Here is a 17,375-nt window from a genome sequence, read left to right as displayed (position 1 = left end):
GGCGTGCAATTGACCCAGCGTCATCCAGGTTAGGGGAGGGTTATAGACATTTTTGCTAATTTATTCAAAATTAAAAACTGATCCTGAATCGTCTTGGCTGTGTACTTAGGGTCGTTGTCCTGCTCCAGGGCGCTCAGGACTTCATCAAATCCCCCCCCCAAAATGTCACATGCGTCGAATACTTAGCGTGAAATGCTTAATTTACAAGCCCTTAACCAACAATGCAGTTCAAGAAATAGAGTTAAGAATTAAGAAAATATTCACTAGATAAATAAAAAGTAGCACAATAAAATTACAATAACGAGGCTATATACAGGGGGTACCGGTACCAACGCAATGTGCGGGGGTACAGGTTAGTTAGTTAATTTGTACATGTAGGTAGGGGTCATCAATGTAAATAGTCCGGGTGGCCATTTGATTAGTAGTAGTCTTATGGCTTGGGGGTAGAAGCTGTTAAGGAGTCTTTTGGACCTAGACTTGGGGCTAAGGTACCGCTTGCAGAGAGAACAGTCTATGACGGGTGATTGGAGTTTTAACTTTTTTTTTTATGGAAAAAAAATAAACGTGTGTGTGTGTGTGTGTGTGTGTGTGCTTTAAAAAAAAATGTTTTTTTAAAGTACACACAGTTTTTTACTTAAAAAAAAAAAGTTAAACTCCAATCACCGCCATAGACAACAAATTATGCATTTTTGGGGACCCCTACAGTACCCCGGGCCCCAGTTGAATATCCCTGCTGTACAGCATAACTGTGAATTAGCCGTAGTGTTACTCCCCTGGATGGCTGTTGTTCCTTTAGATGGTGACCACGTTGAATTTAGTCTGGTGTTTGTCTTAATGTCGTTAGGACGAGGTGTGGGACCATTTACTTGCAATGTCCGTTGCTTAGATCATAATATATTATCCTAGCCTAATTCCTTATAGGCATACAATCCTTCTCCTCTATTTATGTCATCCTTATAATTCTTTTCTACAAGTGGAAACTCTGACTAGCCCCCATAGATAGTCAGTGTTATACACACAGGCTGGGCGTTCACCAGAACATCCACATGAAAGCAATGTGCCGTTAAATCTCTGCAGAGAGAAGACAAACAATCAGATCACTCCCCTGTACTTTTTACACACTAGCCGTAAGCACAGCTAAATAACAACAGACTTAGCTATCTAGCTAGCTAGGGCAATGTTTTTCTATTTGTCATGATTGTGTGTGGCGTCTCAGGCCGTTGTGAAGTTGCCTAGAATGGGTTGTTTCCAGACATGCTAATAACATTAAGGTGCTTTCTGTTGCCCTCTCTCAAACACTCTGATTGGGACAGGAGAACATTATCTCCAGCACTTAGCTAGGCTCCTTCACCGTGACCTGCTCTGGCAACAATTCCTAGAGCCACTAGACTAGAGCAACAATGTGTAGATCAATGTGCAGCTGTTCAAACTTGACGGGCCACACATTTGTTGGATAGAATTGCGTTGCGTTCGGCCTTGGGTGAAAAAGAGTACTCTATGCCTCCAGCGCCATCCCTACTCTCCAGCCCTTCTCATCTTTATACCACTGCCAGCAGTGGGCTATCTGACACAGCCCTCCATCTCATCTCCAGCCCTTCCCGGGAGACTGGATCTCTGGTCAGCCCCAGGGTTACACCCATCTGCTCTCTCCAGCCCTGCATCAAGCCTCTCCAGCCCTGCTCCCTCCAGCCCTGCTCCCTCCAGCCCTGCTCCCTCTCCAGCCCTTCTATCTCCAGCCCTTCTATCTCCAGCCCTGCTCTCTCCAGCCCTGCTCTCTCCAGCCCTGCTCTCTCAGGCCCGCTCTCTCCAGGCCCGCTCTCTCCAGGCCCGCTCTCTCCAGCCCCGCTCTCTCCAGCCCCGCTCTCTCCAGCCCCGCTCCCTCCAGCCCCGCTCCCTCCAGCCCCGCTCTCTCCAGCCCTGCATGGGATGTGGATGGCTAGCTTGACCTAGGCAAACACCAGTCCATACTGAGACCTGGCAGCCATTGTTTTTGGGCTTATATCATCTGAAGAGAGAGATTTAGTTGAGGGTGTTTCACCATGTGCTAACCTTTATCATTGGTATACAGAGCTAAAGCAAAATCCTAATGAAAACACTGCTATCATTACCCAGTTTGATAACCGTCCTCTATTGCCAGATGCAGTGTCATAGGCCGTAGCAATTTACATTCATGCCATAAAAGTCCCTTATACCGAAATGGATAACAAGGTGATTCAGTGATGACGCAGACTGAAACTCAATAAAAGTCTAGGACTGATGCAGAGGACTAAAACAGAGGAAGCAACTCTTTCTTCTTAATGAGAGTGCTTCAGATAAAACGTCTGGGTGGAAATGAAGGGCAACAGTAATGATGAAACATGACGATAACTGTAGCAGACTTCTGTCCCTGCTCTGCTTTGTGTTTCATCACACTCTATCAATACTATTTCATATCTTAAAGATACAGATACACATTATGGATGCAATAGAAAACAGCTCTGTATTTACTCTGCTCTTTCACAATCATATAGTAGCGTAGTTATGTATTCAGGAATATTTAGGATATATATATATATATATATATCCTATCAATCAGGGATACACTGTTTCAACTTCAAGTCTGGCGTGATTCTTGGTCTCAGTAGAAACTGAACAAAAAAGCATAACAAAACCCCCAAATTCACCCAGAATCTTTCCCCCTTCTGTGTAGTTGACTTGACGGCTGTGTGGGAATACAGTAGCTGCACTGCAGAGGGGGGAGGCAACGTCTTTTGAAGTCCTCCACAGTACATTATCTCGCTCTGCTGCAGACAGGAGCAGGGGGTGGAACCGGCAGATCCTGACTCCTGTCCATGTATAAACACATTACAGCTCTCTGATCAACGTCATTATGGACTGTTAATGTGTTATTGTTCCTGATATAGAATAACTAACCAATTAGGCATCAGAGCTGATATCTGGTTGTTTCTGCTGGACTAATATACAGTTAGTCCACTGTGTCCTGGGTGCTGTGTTAGTTTGAATGTGCAATCTAGGAGTCTTTCACCGCATGACTGCCATTATTGTTCAAGAACTGTTTTACATGCTGATTTTGTAAATGTCAAATTGTCAAAGGCTCCAATCGCCCAAGTCATAGACTGTTCTCTCTGCAATCGGTACCGGAGAACCAAGTCTAGGACCAAAAGGCTCCTTAACAGCTTCTACCCCCGAGCCATAAGACTGCTGAACAACTAATCAAATGGCCACCTGGACTATTTACATTGACCCTCCCCCTTTCTTTGTTTTTACACTGCTGCTACTCGCTGTTTATTATCAGGGTACCGGTACCCACTAAAGTAAGCATAGTTATTGTTATGTAAATATCTTGTTACATTTTGAATTTATACTTTTTTAAAACTTTAGTTGATTTAGTCTATTTTATTAACTCTATTTCTTGAACTGCGTTGTTGGTTAAGGGCTTGTAAGCATTTCACAGTAAGGTCTACACCTATTGTATTCGGCGCATGTGACATTTTATTTTATTTGATGTCACAATCGATATTAACCACACAGTAATTCATTTGGATTCCGCTGAGAGTTTGACATAATGAACAAGTGGGTGTTTCAAAGGATGTCTGATGAAATTCCTCATGGAATTGTGGCGGGCAGCAGTAGGAGTAGCTAGATTACTGTACTTGTCCGCAACTTGGTTGTTCGCTATGTAGAGTCAACATCCAAACAAGAATTTTGTCAACAAAATGTGGTGACCTTGCATTGCATCAGGGCAATGCTTTGACTTGGTTTGCTTTGACTTTGACTTTGTTTGCCAAACCAAAAACATTGATTTAGAAGTTTAACAAACCACACGGCTATGCACAATTTCCACTAAAACATTTACAAAAACAAATTCAGTGGAAGAACTGTGCAGATGCAAACTTGGCTAACAGCAATACATCATTATGGATATGAATGTCATTCTCCTCATGTTTCACAAGTTTGGACATCACAGCGCAGCACAGCAGAGTACAGTGCAGTACAATACAGCACAGCAGAGTACAGTGCAGTACAATACAGCACAGCAGAGTACGGTGCAGTACAATACAGCACAGCAGAGTACGGTGCAGTACAATACAGCACAGCAGAGTACGGTGCGGTACAATACAGCACAGCAGAGTACGGTGCAGTACAATACAGCACAGCAGAGTACGGTGCAGTACAATACAGCACAGCAGAGTACGGTGCAGTACAATACAGCACAGCAGAGTACGGTGCAGTACAATACAGCACAGCAGAGTACGGTGCAGTACAATACAGCACAGCAGAGTACGGTGCAGTACAATACAGCACAGCAGAGTACGGTGCAGTACAATACAGCACAGCAGAGTACGGTGCAGTACAATACAGCACAATACAGCAGAGAGTACGGTGCAGGTGCGGTACAATACAGCACAGCAGAGTACGGTGCGGTACAATACAGCACAGCAGAGTACGGTGCGGTACAATACAGCACAGCAGAGTACGGTGCGGTACAATACAGCACAGCAGAGTACGGTGCGGTACAATACAGCACAGCAGAGTACGGTGCGGTACAATACAGCACAGCAGAGTACGGTGCGGTACAATAGAGCACAGCAGAGTACAATAGAGCACAATGCGGTACAATACAGCACAGCAGAGTACAATAGAGCACAATGCGGTACAATACAGCACAGCAGAGTACAATAGAGCACAATGCACAGCACAGAGAGTACAATAGGTGCACAATGCGGTACAATACAGCACAGCAGAGTACAATAGAGCACAATGCGGTACAATACAGCACAGCAGAGTACAATAGAGCACAATGCGGTACAATACAGCACAGCAGAGTACAATAGAGCACAATGCGGTACAATACAGCACAGCAGAGTACAATAGAGCACAATGCGGTACAATACAGCACAGCAGAGTACAATAGAGCACAATGCGGTACAATACAGCACAGCAGAGTAGAGTTCGGTGCAGTACAGTACAGCAGAGTTCGGTGCAGTAGAGTTCTGTACAGTACAATATACTGTATTGAACTGTGTTCTACTCACTAGTGTTTTGACTTCGATACCAGGTCTAGTATCACGATACTCGATACCACAATAAAAGAAAGAAGGCTTATTAGACCAAGTCACAGAATGGCACTTGATCCAGACAGATAAACTCCGCTACCGCTCTGTTCAATTGTTGGCCATCCGGTCCTCTGGCAGTCTCTATGGGGGTGCCACAGGGTTCAATTCTCGGGCCGACTCTTTTCTCTGTATATATCAATGATGTTGCTCTTGCTGCGGGTGATTCCCTGATCCACCTCTACGCAGACGACACCATTCTGTATACTTCCGGCCCGTCCTTGGACACTGTGCTATCTAACCTCCAAACGAGCTTCAATGCCATACAACACTCCTTCCGTGGCCTCCAACTGCTCTTAAATGCATGCTTTTCAACTGTTCGCTTCCTGCACCCGCACGCCCGACTAGCATCACCACCCTGGATGGTTCCGACCTAGAATATGTGGACATCTATAAGTACCTAGGTGTCTGGCTAGACTGTAAACTCTCCTTCCAGACTCATATCAAACATCTCCAATCTAAAATCAAATCTAGTCGGCTTTCTATTCCGCAACAAAGCCTCCTTCACTCACGCCGCCAAACTTACCCTAGTAAAACTGATTATCCTACCGATCCTCGACTTCGGCGATGTCATCTACAAAATAGCTTCCAACACTCTACTCAGCAAACTGGATGCAGTTTATCACAGTGCCATCCGTTTTGTTACTAAAGCACCTTATACCACCCACCACTGCGACCTGTATGCTCTAGTTGGCTGGCCCTCGCTACATATTCGTCGCCAGACCCACTGGCTCCAGGTCATCTACAAGTCCATGCTAGGTAACGCTCCGCCTTATCTCAGTTCACTGGTCACGATGGCAACACCCACCCATAGCACGCGCTCCAGCAGGTGTATCTCACTGATCATCCCTAAAGCCAACACCTCATTTGGCCGCCTTTCGTTCCAGTTCTCTGCTGCCTGTGACTGGAACGAATTGCAAAAATCGCTGAAGTTGGAGACTTTTATCTCCCTCACCAACTTCAAACATCTGCTATCTGAGCAGCTAACCGATCGCTGCAGCTGTACATAGTCTATCGGTAAATAGCCCACCCAATTTGACCTACCTCATCCCCATACTGTTTATTTACTTTTCTGCTCTTTTGCACACCAATATCTCTACGTGTACATGACCACCTGATAATTTATCACTCCAGTGTTCATCTGCAAAAGTGTAATTATTCGCCTACCTCCTCATGCCTTTTGCACACAATGTATATAGACTCTTTTTTTTCTACTGTGTTATTGACTTGTTAACACAGAGTTACACATGGAGTAAACAATTGTCTGTTCACACTGCTATGCTTTATCTTGGCCAGATCGCAGTTGCAAATGAGAACTTGTTCTCAACTAGCCTACCTGGTTAAATAAAGGTGAAATAAAAAATAAAACATCTATTGAATTCAATATTATAACATGTTTTAGAGGTAGCAGTGTATGCATTAATGAATACATGTTACAATCAATGTGGTGTAGTTTTAGTAATCATTTTGACTCTGGTGAAAACAATGTGACTATACAACAACATAATGGTAATCATTTATTTGAAAGGTAAATCTCTATAGTTAATCTGGGTGACTGAAGATGTAGCCTAGGTCTATTCACAATACAGGTGAATGCATATTATTCAATAGAAGTGTGTGCATTGAGTTATTGAGCTGGTTTCATGGGGCTACAGATAACAAACAATTCCTTCCATTTAGGACTTGTTTTATTGGCTGCTTGGAGAACATATTTTATTATCAACAACATGTCCATGGAACAGGGATGGGCAACTTTGATGGGGGTGGTGACCACAAAAATCTGAAATCATCATGAGGGGCTGCAGTTGCTTGCGGGTCTGCATACCACGTTTGTGTATATCACATTTTTTTAAATTGTACCTTTTTTGTATTCTACTATTCTAACTTGCAACAGTAAACAAATATATATATATACATATACAGTACCAGTCAAATGTTTGGACACACCTACTCATTCAAGGGCTTTTTTGGACTATTTTCTACATTGTAGAATAATAGTGAAGACATCAAAACTATGAAATAATACATATGGAATCATGTAATAACCAAAAATAATGTGTCAAACAAATCCAAATATATTTCAATTGTAGATTCTTCAAAGTAGCCATGCTTTGCCTTTAGTACAGCTTTGCACCCTCTTAGCAAAGCCGTCGTACTGCTTGTAGAAATGTTTGTTTAAAATATTCTTCACCAGTGATCGAAAGACACCCCTGTGCTCAAACGTTACTGCCACCGGCTTAAGTCTTTGTTATGGTAGAAACGTAGGCTACGCTGTTACTCCTCGCAGACAGTGCAGGTTGCAGGGAACATGGAAACAGCAGGGATTTGGGCAACTTAATAATTCATAAACAAAAATCAGTCAAATCACTATAATTGGTAGATCTACCATTACTTATTTCTGTGAGCTTTCATTATCCTCGTTCCTCAGTAGGGAAATATCTTAAATATATGTGGGTTTTTGGTAATGGCAATATTTCTTAAACAGAAATGCAAGAAAAATGAACCAACTAATCTATGCCTTCATTTAATTTGATATATGCTCCCATAACTTTCACATGATGGTGCTCATGGGTCCTTTTTGATGGAAATGCATACTGTAAAACATAATGAGCAATGGTTGTTAGTAGTATGAGTAATGACAGTCTTGCACCAAATTGACGTTGCAGACGGTGTTTTATCAGAGACAGGAACTCTGACTCACTGTTGCTCTGTGAAACCCAGAGAGCGCTGACACTTGTTGCCCTCAGGAAGACGGACTTGTAACTCATTCCACTGTGGAATCTGTCATGAATCCTGTTCCTGTCATGTTCTTCAGTCCTTCTCCCAGAGTCTCTGTGCTTGAACCTGGGTGAGGCTGGAAGAAGGTTGTGCATTTCAATGCCTGGGACTCCAGCACTTGAGCGGTCTAGTGCGGGACGGGGGTTAACTGTGGGGGCCAGAAGGGGGGAGGTGATAGTTGGATGGGAACAGCTGTAGTCCCCACCGAGGCGCTCACGCTGAGCTCTGACACAACCACGAAAAGATAACATCCTCCCTGCTGTGGCCCACTGAGGAATCTGAAGGGTCGACCCTGCACGGAGGTGGGTTAGCAGGGCTATGTCAGCCATGGAATGGCTCTCAGGCAGATGGATCAACAACCAGAGACTCGTACAGACCGAAGACGAGCATAATCTCCTTGTCCGAGGCCCTGGCAAGGCCCTGTGACAACCAAGTGGCAGTTGGACACAAAAAGATTTACATTCCAGCGCTTCATACAATGCACAGATACAAACTGGTGACTTGTTTACTCATACTGTATATCTGGAAATGAGGGATTCAGACGATAGTCACTAGTATCATCAAATAAGTTGCCACATTTAATTTAATTCAAGAGTTCATCTTCAGTTGAAAACTGACTTTCAATCAGTTTCCAACTGAGTTCCAAAGAGTTTCAAACTGAGTGGGAACAGGAGAGAACGAACTTGGTGTTCACTGTTTAGATGGCAGTTTATGTGGGTCACTCAGGATTTGTGAAAGATGTTTTCTGAGGTACTCACGACAAACTCAAGCTGAGGAGCCGATTCTAGCAGCTTAACTGAATGTTGACGTGGGGAAAATCACTCCTCATCAGTGCTGTGCTGCTGCGTCTACTATCCTGTCAGATATTTTTAATTCCTTGAATAAATGACATGGGCTATGTTGATGACGGTACACTATTCTAGTCTCCGTGTCTATTATAGTCTCGCTTGCTTCTCTCTTTGTTGTTCTTCATGCTGAAATGGGAAGCTGCTCTATTTGCAGCTGTGTTACAGAAGTCGTGGAGCGGTGGACCGGACACTCCCTGGTTGGACTAGAAGACCAGTGGAATGGAATGCGTCTTTGCCTGTCGTTGTCAGCCTTTTGTCATTAGAGTGCAGGTGGATGGTGAGGGGTCAGGCTGCAGGAGGAAGTGTGTGTGTGTGTGAAGGCTGTAACTCCCCCAGCCAGGAGGCACAGCTGAGTGTGGGAGGGGCTCCTCTCTCTGTAGCCTGGGTGTGAGTCTAGGACTGGGAGGCTCAGACATTCAGACAGAGTAGTCCGAGAGAGGGGAGTTGGTGCCTGAAGAGAGCTACAGGGGTTCTGGAGAACTTCCCTAACGTTACCCTGCATAAGGCATTTCTCCATTGGACATGCTGGCTGCCTGTTGCTGCTCTTTGGGATCTAGTGAGGAGATTTGTGGCCACAGCTGTTGACAATGCAAGGAAGGGCTAACAAAGCCCCTAAGAAGGAGCTGGTGATCGAGTCACCCCAGCAGTACAAGAGCTTGGCTGGAGCCGAGGCGGAGGTGGAGGCGGTGCCACAGGTGGTGGTAAGTCACGGCATGGGGGGTTACTTAGCCATGGTTTTTGTTGAGACACTAAAAGTTACTGAATTTCCTTACCACATGTTTTAAGTTTACTTTGGAAACTCAAAGTAGGAGCTGAAACGGTTGTGTTCATCACATTTCAGCAGTACTGTCGAGGATATGGTTCAGAGTTATATACAGCTGTAGCACTCTTTAAGTGTTGCTTGTTGTGGCGTACTTGTAGCATAACTGTTGTGTGAAGCAGGTCAGGCGCTTGGAAGCTCTGAGCTGGCCTTGCCCTGCCATGCAGCTTCATGGCTAGTCTAAAAATCCACTCTCCTTTTATCAGATCTCAATTATTCTATACAATGGTGCGGGCTCACATTTCAAAGTGCTTTGTGTGCGCCACTGGAGAGGAACGTTGGACTCTGCTGGTGCTAAATTAGCTGCATGGACAAGACCAAGGCGGTGAATTGCATTCTTGAGAGGGTAATTACTGTGGTGTATACCGCTCATAAAAGTTCCCTATTTGCCCCTTAAGTTCAAAAGTCAAGCATAATAAGAAGTACTGTTTAATCCACGGCAGGTTGAACTTTTCATCCGATTTGTCCTATACGGTCATTTAACAGCATATTTTAATCAAAGTGAATTAGCAACTGTATCTAATATAAAGGCATCACAGAGTACCATTGTTCCAGTGTGCAGCAGTAGTGTAGTGAGAGGTGCAGAGTAGGGAGAGATGGGAGCCAAGGCCTGGGGAAACACAGCTGTCAGAGGGGTAGAGAGTTGGACTTGGCTCCAGAAGCAGCTATTTGTTAACTCTTTCTTTTCAAGGGTTTGTGGTTTGTTTATGAAGCTAATATCCAGATGTGAGAGATTAAGTAATAGCTATGTTATACTCCTTTGGACTGATTGTCCTATAATTGCAAGCCTTTGGTTACTGCAAATGTGGAACTGCCATTTTATATCAAAAGGTTTCCCAGAGACACTTGTTTTGAATAAGGGATAGTTATCCGTCTGTTTCAAATCATATTCACTATTTAACCATGTTATTACTGAGCCTCACTGCCCATTGTTTATGGTAGATCTCTGGTAGCCGTCAACAGGCGTTTGATTTGCAAATCTCTACAGCATGGGTGTCAAACTCATTATTCCTGCGAGCCCCATCAGTGCGGCCCTCTGAACACTGTCATTTTTAGGAATTGTCTGCTTCTTTACTATCCAGCTTTCGTTTTGGTGTTTCTTAGCAACCTAGAAAAGAGTGTAGAGACTATATAAAATATAGGTCCAATATAATTTATATACAATTTCGATTTGGTATTAGACATTTCAGGGAGATTTTTTTCAATTAAATATTTTACTCAAAAATCCGCATAGAATGGGCTCCGGCCCGCGGGCGTTGACTTTGACACAACCTCCTAATTCTTCCTGTAGAGTATATGTGCTATTATCACCAAGGCTAAAATATAGTGGGGGCTGTACTGTACAGTAGGAGGAACAGGGTTGTTGGTACAGCAGTGGACTGGACTGTGGTCATTGCTGAGGGAGTGAAAATGACTGGGCTCCAGTCAGTGAAGACATTTTCCTATCCGATGCTTTACTCTGTGGTCTGGCTGAGCTCGTATGGTCCCTGACAAAGGCATATGGAAAACCTCAGCACTTATGTGGACGGTGGGAGGAAGGCTGAGAACAGGCAAGATTTTAATCATGAGGCAGAGTTTGTAGGCTCAGGAATTCATCACCGGTGAGAGGAGGAGGAAGACGCCTAACAACAAGGTTATTACAACTCGTTTAATCTCCAATCAGCCGAAATGTCAAGCCACAGTTACAGTGCATTTGGAAAGTTTTCAGCCCCCTTGACTTTTTTCCACATTTTGTTAAATTACAGCCTTATTCTGAAATAGATTATTTCGTTTTTTCCCCCTCATCAGTCTACACACAATATCCCATAATGACAAAGCAAAAACAGGTTTTTCAAATATTTAGCAAAAAATAAACAAAACAAAATCACACTTACTTAAGTATTCAGACCCTTTACTCAGTACTTTGTTGAAACACCTTTGGCATTGATTACAGCATTGAGTCTTCTTGGGTATGACGCTCCAAGCTTGGCACACCTGTATTTGGGAAGTTTCTCCCATTCTTCTCTCAAGCTCTGTCAGGTTGGATGGGGTGCGTTGCTGCACAGCTATTTTCAGACCTCTCCAGAGATGTTTGATCGGGATCAAATAAAATGTATTTATATAGCCCTTCTTACATCAGTTGATATCTCAAAGTGCTGTACAGAAACCCAGCCTAAAACCCCAAACAGAAAGCAATGCAGGTGTAGAAGCACGGTGGCTAGGAAAAACTCCCTAGAAAGGTCAAAACCTAGGAAGAAACCTAGAGAGGAACCAGGCTATGAGGGGTGGCCAGTCCTCTTCTGGCTGTGCCAGGTGGAGATTATAACAGAACATGGCCAAGATGTTCAAATGTTCATAAATGACCAGCATGGTCAAATAATAATAATCACAGTAGTTGTCGAGGGTGCAGCAAGTCAGCACCTCAGGAGTTTGTCAGTTGGCTTTTCAAGGCTGATCATTAAGAGTATCTCTACCACTCCTGCTGTCTCTAGAGAGTTGAAAACAGCAGGTCTGGGACAGGTAGCACGTCCGGTGAACAGGTCAGGGTTCCATAGCCGCAGGCAGAACAGTTGAAACTGGAGCAGCAGCACGGCCAGGTGGACTGGGGACAGCAAGGAGTCATCATGCCAGGTAGTCCTGAGGCATGGTCCTAGGGCTCAGGTTCAAATCTGGACTCTGTCTGGACCACTTAAGGACATTCAGAGACTTGTTCCGAAGCTACTCCTGCGTTGTCTTGGCTGTGTGCTTAGGGTCGTTGTCCTGTTGGATGGTGAACCTTTGCCCCCAGTCCGAGGTCCTGAGCTCTCTGGAGCAGGCTCCCTCTGTACTTTGCTCCGTTCATCTTTCCCTCGCACCTGACTAGTCTCTCAGTCCCTGCTGCTGATTATCGTCCCCACAACATGATGCTGCCACCACCATGCTTCACTGTAGGGATGATACCAGGTTTCCTCCAGACGTGATGTTTGGCATTCAGGCCATGAAACCAAGATTGAACTTCATCAGACCAGAGAATCTTGTTTCTCATAGTCTGAGAGTATTTAGGTGCCTTTTAGCAAACTCCAAGTGGGCTGTCATTTGCCTTTTACTGAGGAGTGGCTTCCCTCTGGCCACTCTACCATAAAGGCCTGATTGGTGGAGTGCTGCAGAGATGGTTGTCCTTCTGCAAGGTTCTCCCATCGCCACAGAGGAACTCTGGAGGTCTGTCAGAGTGACCATTGGGTTCTTGGTCATTTCCCTGACCAAGTCCCTTCTCCCCCGATTGCTCAGTTTAGGAATAATCTTGGTGGTTCCAAACGTATTCTATTTAAATAATGATGGAGGCCACTACGTTCGTGGGGACCTTCAATGCTGCAGAAATTCTGTGACACCCTTCCCCAGATCTGTGCCTTGACACAGTCCTGTCTCGGAGCTCTATGGAAAATCCCTGTAATGATGTTCCAACGGTATTAGCCCACCTTTTGGGCTAATAGTGTACCCATGTACAGTGAACCTAACTGTCAATGAACAGTCACTGACTTAGAGGCGGGTTTGGTTCTGAAAGAATGCAGCAGGCGATGAACAGGTTAATATCTGGGTTCAGGAGAGGTAGCTCTGTGATGTTATATAGATAGGCTTCACAGTAGCTGTCTGACAGGTTACCTGTGTGTACTGTAGGTGTGGGGCCATACACACATCAGTGACTGTGCTCTGTGATCATAACGATGTGGAGTTATCAGCTGACAGAGGATGAACACACATGGGTAGTCTGTCGGACTGTTATCTCCTGTTAGTCTGTAATCACGCTGAGCTGTTCGGCTGTAATATCCTGACTCACCTGCCCTGCTTGAGTGCAGTGACTTCCGACCTCATTCCTCCCCCTTATCTCAGTGTGTCAGAGCGTGAGTGTGTGTGCGCATGCCTTTCGTGTGACACCTCTCTGCAGGTATGTTTGGGCACTTTTGTGTGCATGACATGTTCTTCGGAGTACATGTGTGCATTCATGCGTGCGTAAGCCGTCGTCGCTCCTTCGAACTGAATAATGTCTGATGATCCCTCACAGGCTGGTAGCAGCCAAGAAGGAACCCTCCTCCTCACTGTCTTGCACTGATCCTCTGAACTGTGGCTGTGAGAGGGACACGAACACGGATCTCACCAGTCAACGTTGATAGGTGCTGGCTGTGTTATTAGCATGGCCGCTAGAAACGCATCTTAAAACTGGTCCATTTCCAAGACTCTCCCTCTGAGATCATACTTCGTATTATCAGGCCCAGATGTTGACGCAACAAGCAAACTGTACTGGCGCTCAACCCCAAGACCTGGCTAGCAACACGCTTTACTTCACACCTCACTATCTCTCTGAGATAAACACCACTGGCTTCAGAGTTGTAGTGGAGCTGTTGAGCGCGTTGAGGCATGGGCATGGAAAGTGTTCTGTGTCTCTATGGCCACTGTGTTCTTACTGCTTGATGAGGGGAGATCTGACTTGTGTCGTATACACTACCGTGATGTAGCCTTCCACGAATTCAACAGAATCATATGTCACCTCTGTTTCGGTTATTCAGATAGTTCAGTGGACCTTTTTCATTTGAACTAATGGATGTGGTTTGTAGCTTATGTAATTATTCAACTGCCTGTTGTGGTACAACTTGTCCAAGCAGAAGACGTTACGTGAGACGAAAAGGCTACAGTTCCTTTCCTCTGGAATGAAATCAACATTCCTATCTGCTCAAGGCATTGTGTTGACATGAACAACAATGCTGTTTTCAAAATAGCTGAAAGTCGATTTGTACAGCGTTCCGATATTTTAGCTAACTGTAATCGTATCAATCATAAAGCCAGATGGGTTGGAAGGGGACGTCCAAAGATTCATATTTGAGATCACGGCATTCTGTGTACGTAAGGTAACAATGCTCCTACTTGTGGTGTTGCGTTGTAGCTCCTCGGTGACGAGACAGAGCTGTGTGCTAGCTGTCAGTGAGGTGAAGTCATAATGATCCTCCCATCTGTGAGCTCGGCTAGGCGGATGTATTCTATGTGGGAAGCTGCAGGCTGGAGCTCTCATAGGACCGTCATGGTTGGACTAACAGAGAGCATGTGTGGACATCACTTACTCCACATTTCCCCCATACCTAGGTTAAATGAGCCCACTTTCCACATGCACAATAGTTTCCACTTTTAGTGCTCCTTGGGTTTGACTGAGTCTCTCTGAAGGTGAGCTGTCACCACTCAAAGAGCGAGAGAGAGACTTTCCTTCAATTTAGAAGGAATGCTTTAAATAGTCTTTGGGGTGACTTAAATCCTCCGACTGACTGTCTAGATATTCAGACAATATGGTGTTTTCCCTGGACTTATAATGTACTTCACGGCACTTTGCCTGTCTTTTTGATTTCCCAAATGACACTTCCCTGGTGAGGATGACGACATTGTTGTGTCTGAATAAATACCTGTATATTAACAGAGCACGTTTTGTTGTTTGTTCCCCAGGTGAAGCCCAAGGTGATTGAACCGCTGGACTATGAGAGTGTGCTGGTCCAGAGGAAGACCCAGATTCTCAGTGATGTCCTCCGGGACATGCTGCAGTTCCCCCAGGAGGACTTCCAGGTGAGTCACCTCTGACCTGTCACTGATAGGCTCACAGACCACTGAATTATATTTTCAGGTAGAGGGCGATTCCTCACGAAACTACAAAACAGGATTTTCTTAATCAAATCCAAAGAAGGTTCCTTTAGGGGAAGGATTGTTGACATATACTTGACATTTGTATGTTAAAGCATAATTGAGAAAAAAAAAATTTGAGGTGACATTTGTGACATTTTGGCCTACCTAGGCCTCCTTCAAGACACGATAATGTTTCATCTGTAGGTGTCACAAAGCAACAATTGGTGTCATATGAAGCTTTACCTCTTGCTCTGTAGTATCTTGATTTCAATCAATTAAATAAAATAAATTGAAATTATGAATATTAAAAAATATAAACATACAATTTTTGATTTGGTACATTTTTAAAGATCTTGTTGAACGTAATATACCCAAAGTTTCAGAGTGGGATCTCTGCTACTTTTAGAGTTATAATCCATTTTTGTAAGCATTACCAACAGGGTGAATGTGAAAATGGATTCAAATTGGCCATCCTCTGCTGAGAATTTGCAGGATGTCAATTGATGCACGTAAAAGGAGGGCTGTGATTGCTTACTATGCCAATTTCTCTGTAAAATACACCATAACTTTAAAACTAGCAGAGAGCCCACCTACTCTGAAACTTTGATATGCCTGTAGTGGACTATTTTACATAAGTATTCAGACCCTTTACTTAGTACTTTGTTAAAGCGCCTTTGGCAGCGATTACAGCCTTGAGCCTTGGGTATGACGCTACAAGCTTGGTACACCTGAATTTTGGAGTTTCTCCCATTCTTCTCTGCAGATCCTCTCAAGCTCTGTCAGGTTGGATGGGGAGCGTCGCTGCAAAACTATTTTCAGGTTTCTCCAGAGATGTTAGATCGGGTTCAAGTCCAGCCTCTGGCTGGGCCTCTCAAGGACATTCAAAGACTTGACTCCTGCGTTGTCTTGGCTGTGTGCTTAGGGTCATTGTCCTGTTGGAAGGCAAACCTTCGCCTGAGGTCTTGAGCACTCTGGAACAGGTTTTCATATGTACTTTACATCTTTCCCTCGATCCTGACTAGTCTCCCAGTCCCTGCCGCTGAAAAACATCCCCACAGCATGATGCTGCCACCACCATTCTTCACTGTAGGCATAGTGTCAGGTTTCCTTCAGTCATGACGCTTGGCATTCAGGCCAAAGAGTTCAGTCTTGGTTTCATCAGACCGGAGAGTCTTGTTTTTCATGGTCTGAGATCTTTTGGTGCCTTTTGTCTATCTCCAAGCGGGCTGTCATGTGCCTTTTACTGAGGAGTGGCTTCCGTCTGGCTACTACAGAGTACTGCAGAGATGGTTGTCCTTCTGGAAGGTTTCTCCCATCTCTATAGAGGAGCTCTGGGGCTCTGTCAGTGACCATCGGGTTCTTGGTCACATCCCTGACCAAAGCCCTTCTCCCCCAATTGCTCAGGTTTGCCGGGCGGCCACCTCTAAGAAGAGTCTTGGTGGTTCCAAACTTCTTCCATTTAAGAATGATGGAGGCCACTGTGTTCTTGGGAAGCTTCAATACTGCAGATTTTTTGGTACCCTTCCCCAAATCTGTACTTCAACACAACTCTGTCTCTGAGCTCTACAGAGAATTCCTTCAACCTCATGGCTTGGTTTTTGCTCTGACATGCACTGTCAACTGTGAGACCTTATATAGATAGGTGTGTTGTGCCTTTCCAAATCATGTCCAATCAATTGAATTTACCAAAAGGACTCCAATCAAGCTGTAGAAACATCTCAAGGATGATCATTGGGAACAGGATGCACCTGAGCTCAATTTCTAGTCTCATATCAAAGGATCTGAATACTTATTCAAATGTTTTCACTTTTTCATTATGGGCTATTATGTGTGGACCGATGAGGATTTTTATTTATTTAATCCATTTTAGAATAAGGCTGTAACGTAACAAAAATTGGAAAAAGTTAATGGGCCAGAATACTTTAAGAATGCACTGTATATTATGTTCAACAAAAAATATGAATGTTTATTTTTTTCAATATTCGCATATTGAAAACTTCTTAGGGCTTCAATCCCGTTAACGGTATCGATATCATGCTTTCGCTGTAAAAATTTGAAATCGGACACTGTGGTGGGATTAACAAGATTACCTTTAAAACGGTATAAGATACATGTACAGTGCCTTGCGAAAGTATTCGGCCCCCTTGAACTTTGCAACCTTTTGCCACATTTCAGGCTTCAAACATAAAGATATAAAAC

At 44.3% G+C, this 17,375-nt stretch overlaps 1 protein-coding gene across 8 annotated transcripts in view; it reads left to right on the top strand.

Moving 5' to 3' along the window:
- The window catches only part of LOC115109474 (dedicator of cytokinesis protein 9), a 121,871-nt gene that overhangs the window by 43,236 nt on the left and 61,260 nt on the right, over nucleotides 1-17,375 (top strand). For 5 of the 8 annotated variants that reach the window (XM_029634480.2, XM_065012851.1, XM_029634471.2 and 2 more), the window contains exon 2: nucleotides 15,003-15,119. In XM_029634480.2, coding sequence (XP_029490340.1) covers nucleotides 15,003-15,119 — 117 coding nt within the window. Of the gene's footprint in view, nucleotides 1-9,135; nucleotides 9,442-15,002; nucleotides 15,120-17,375 lie in introns of those variants that run through there. The other 3 variants (XM_029634490.2, XM_029634463.2, XM_065012833.1) reach the window with 1 other exon arrangement.

The sequence above is a fragment of the Oncorhynchus nerka genome, linkage group LG3 (assembly GCF_034236695.1).
Source record: "Oncorhynchus nerka isolate Pitt River linkage group LG3, Oner_Uvic_2.0, whole genome shotgun sequence".
Taxonomy (NCBI): domain Eukaryota; kingdom Metazoa; phylum Chordata; class Actinopteri; order Salmoniformes; family Salmonidae; genus Oncorhynchus; species Oncorhynchus nerka.
This window is presented reverse-complemented; position numbering and strand designations above follow the sequence as displayed.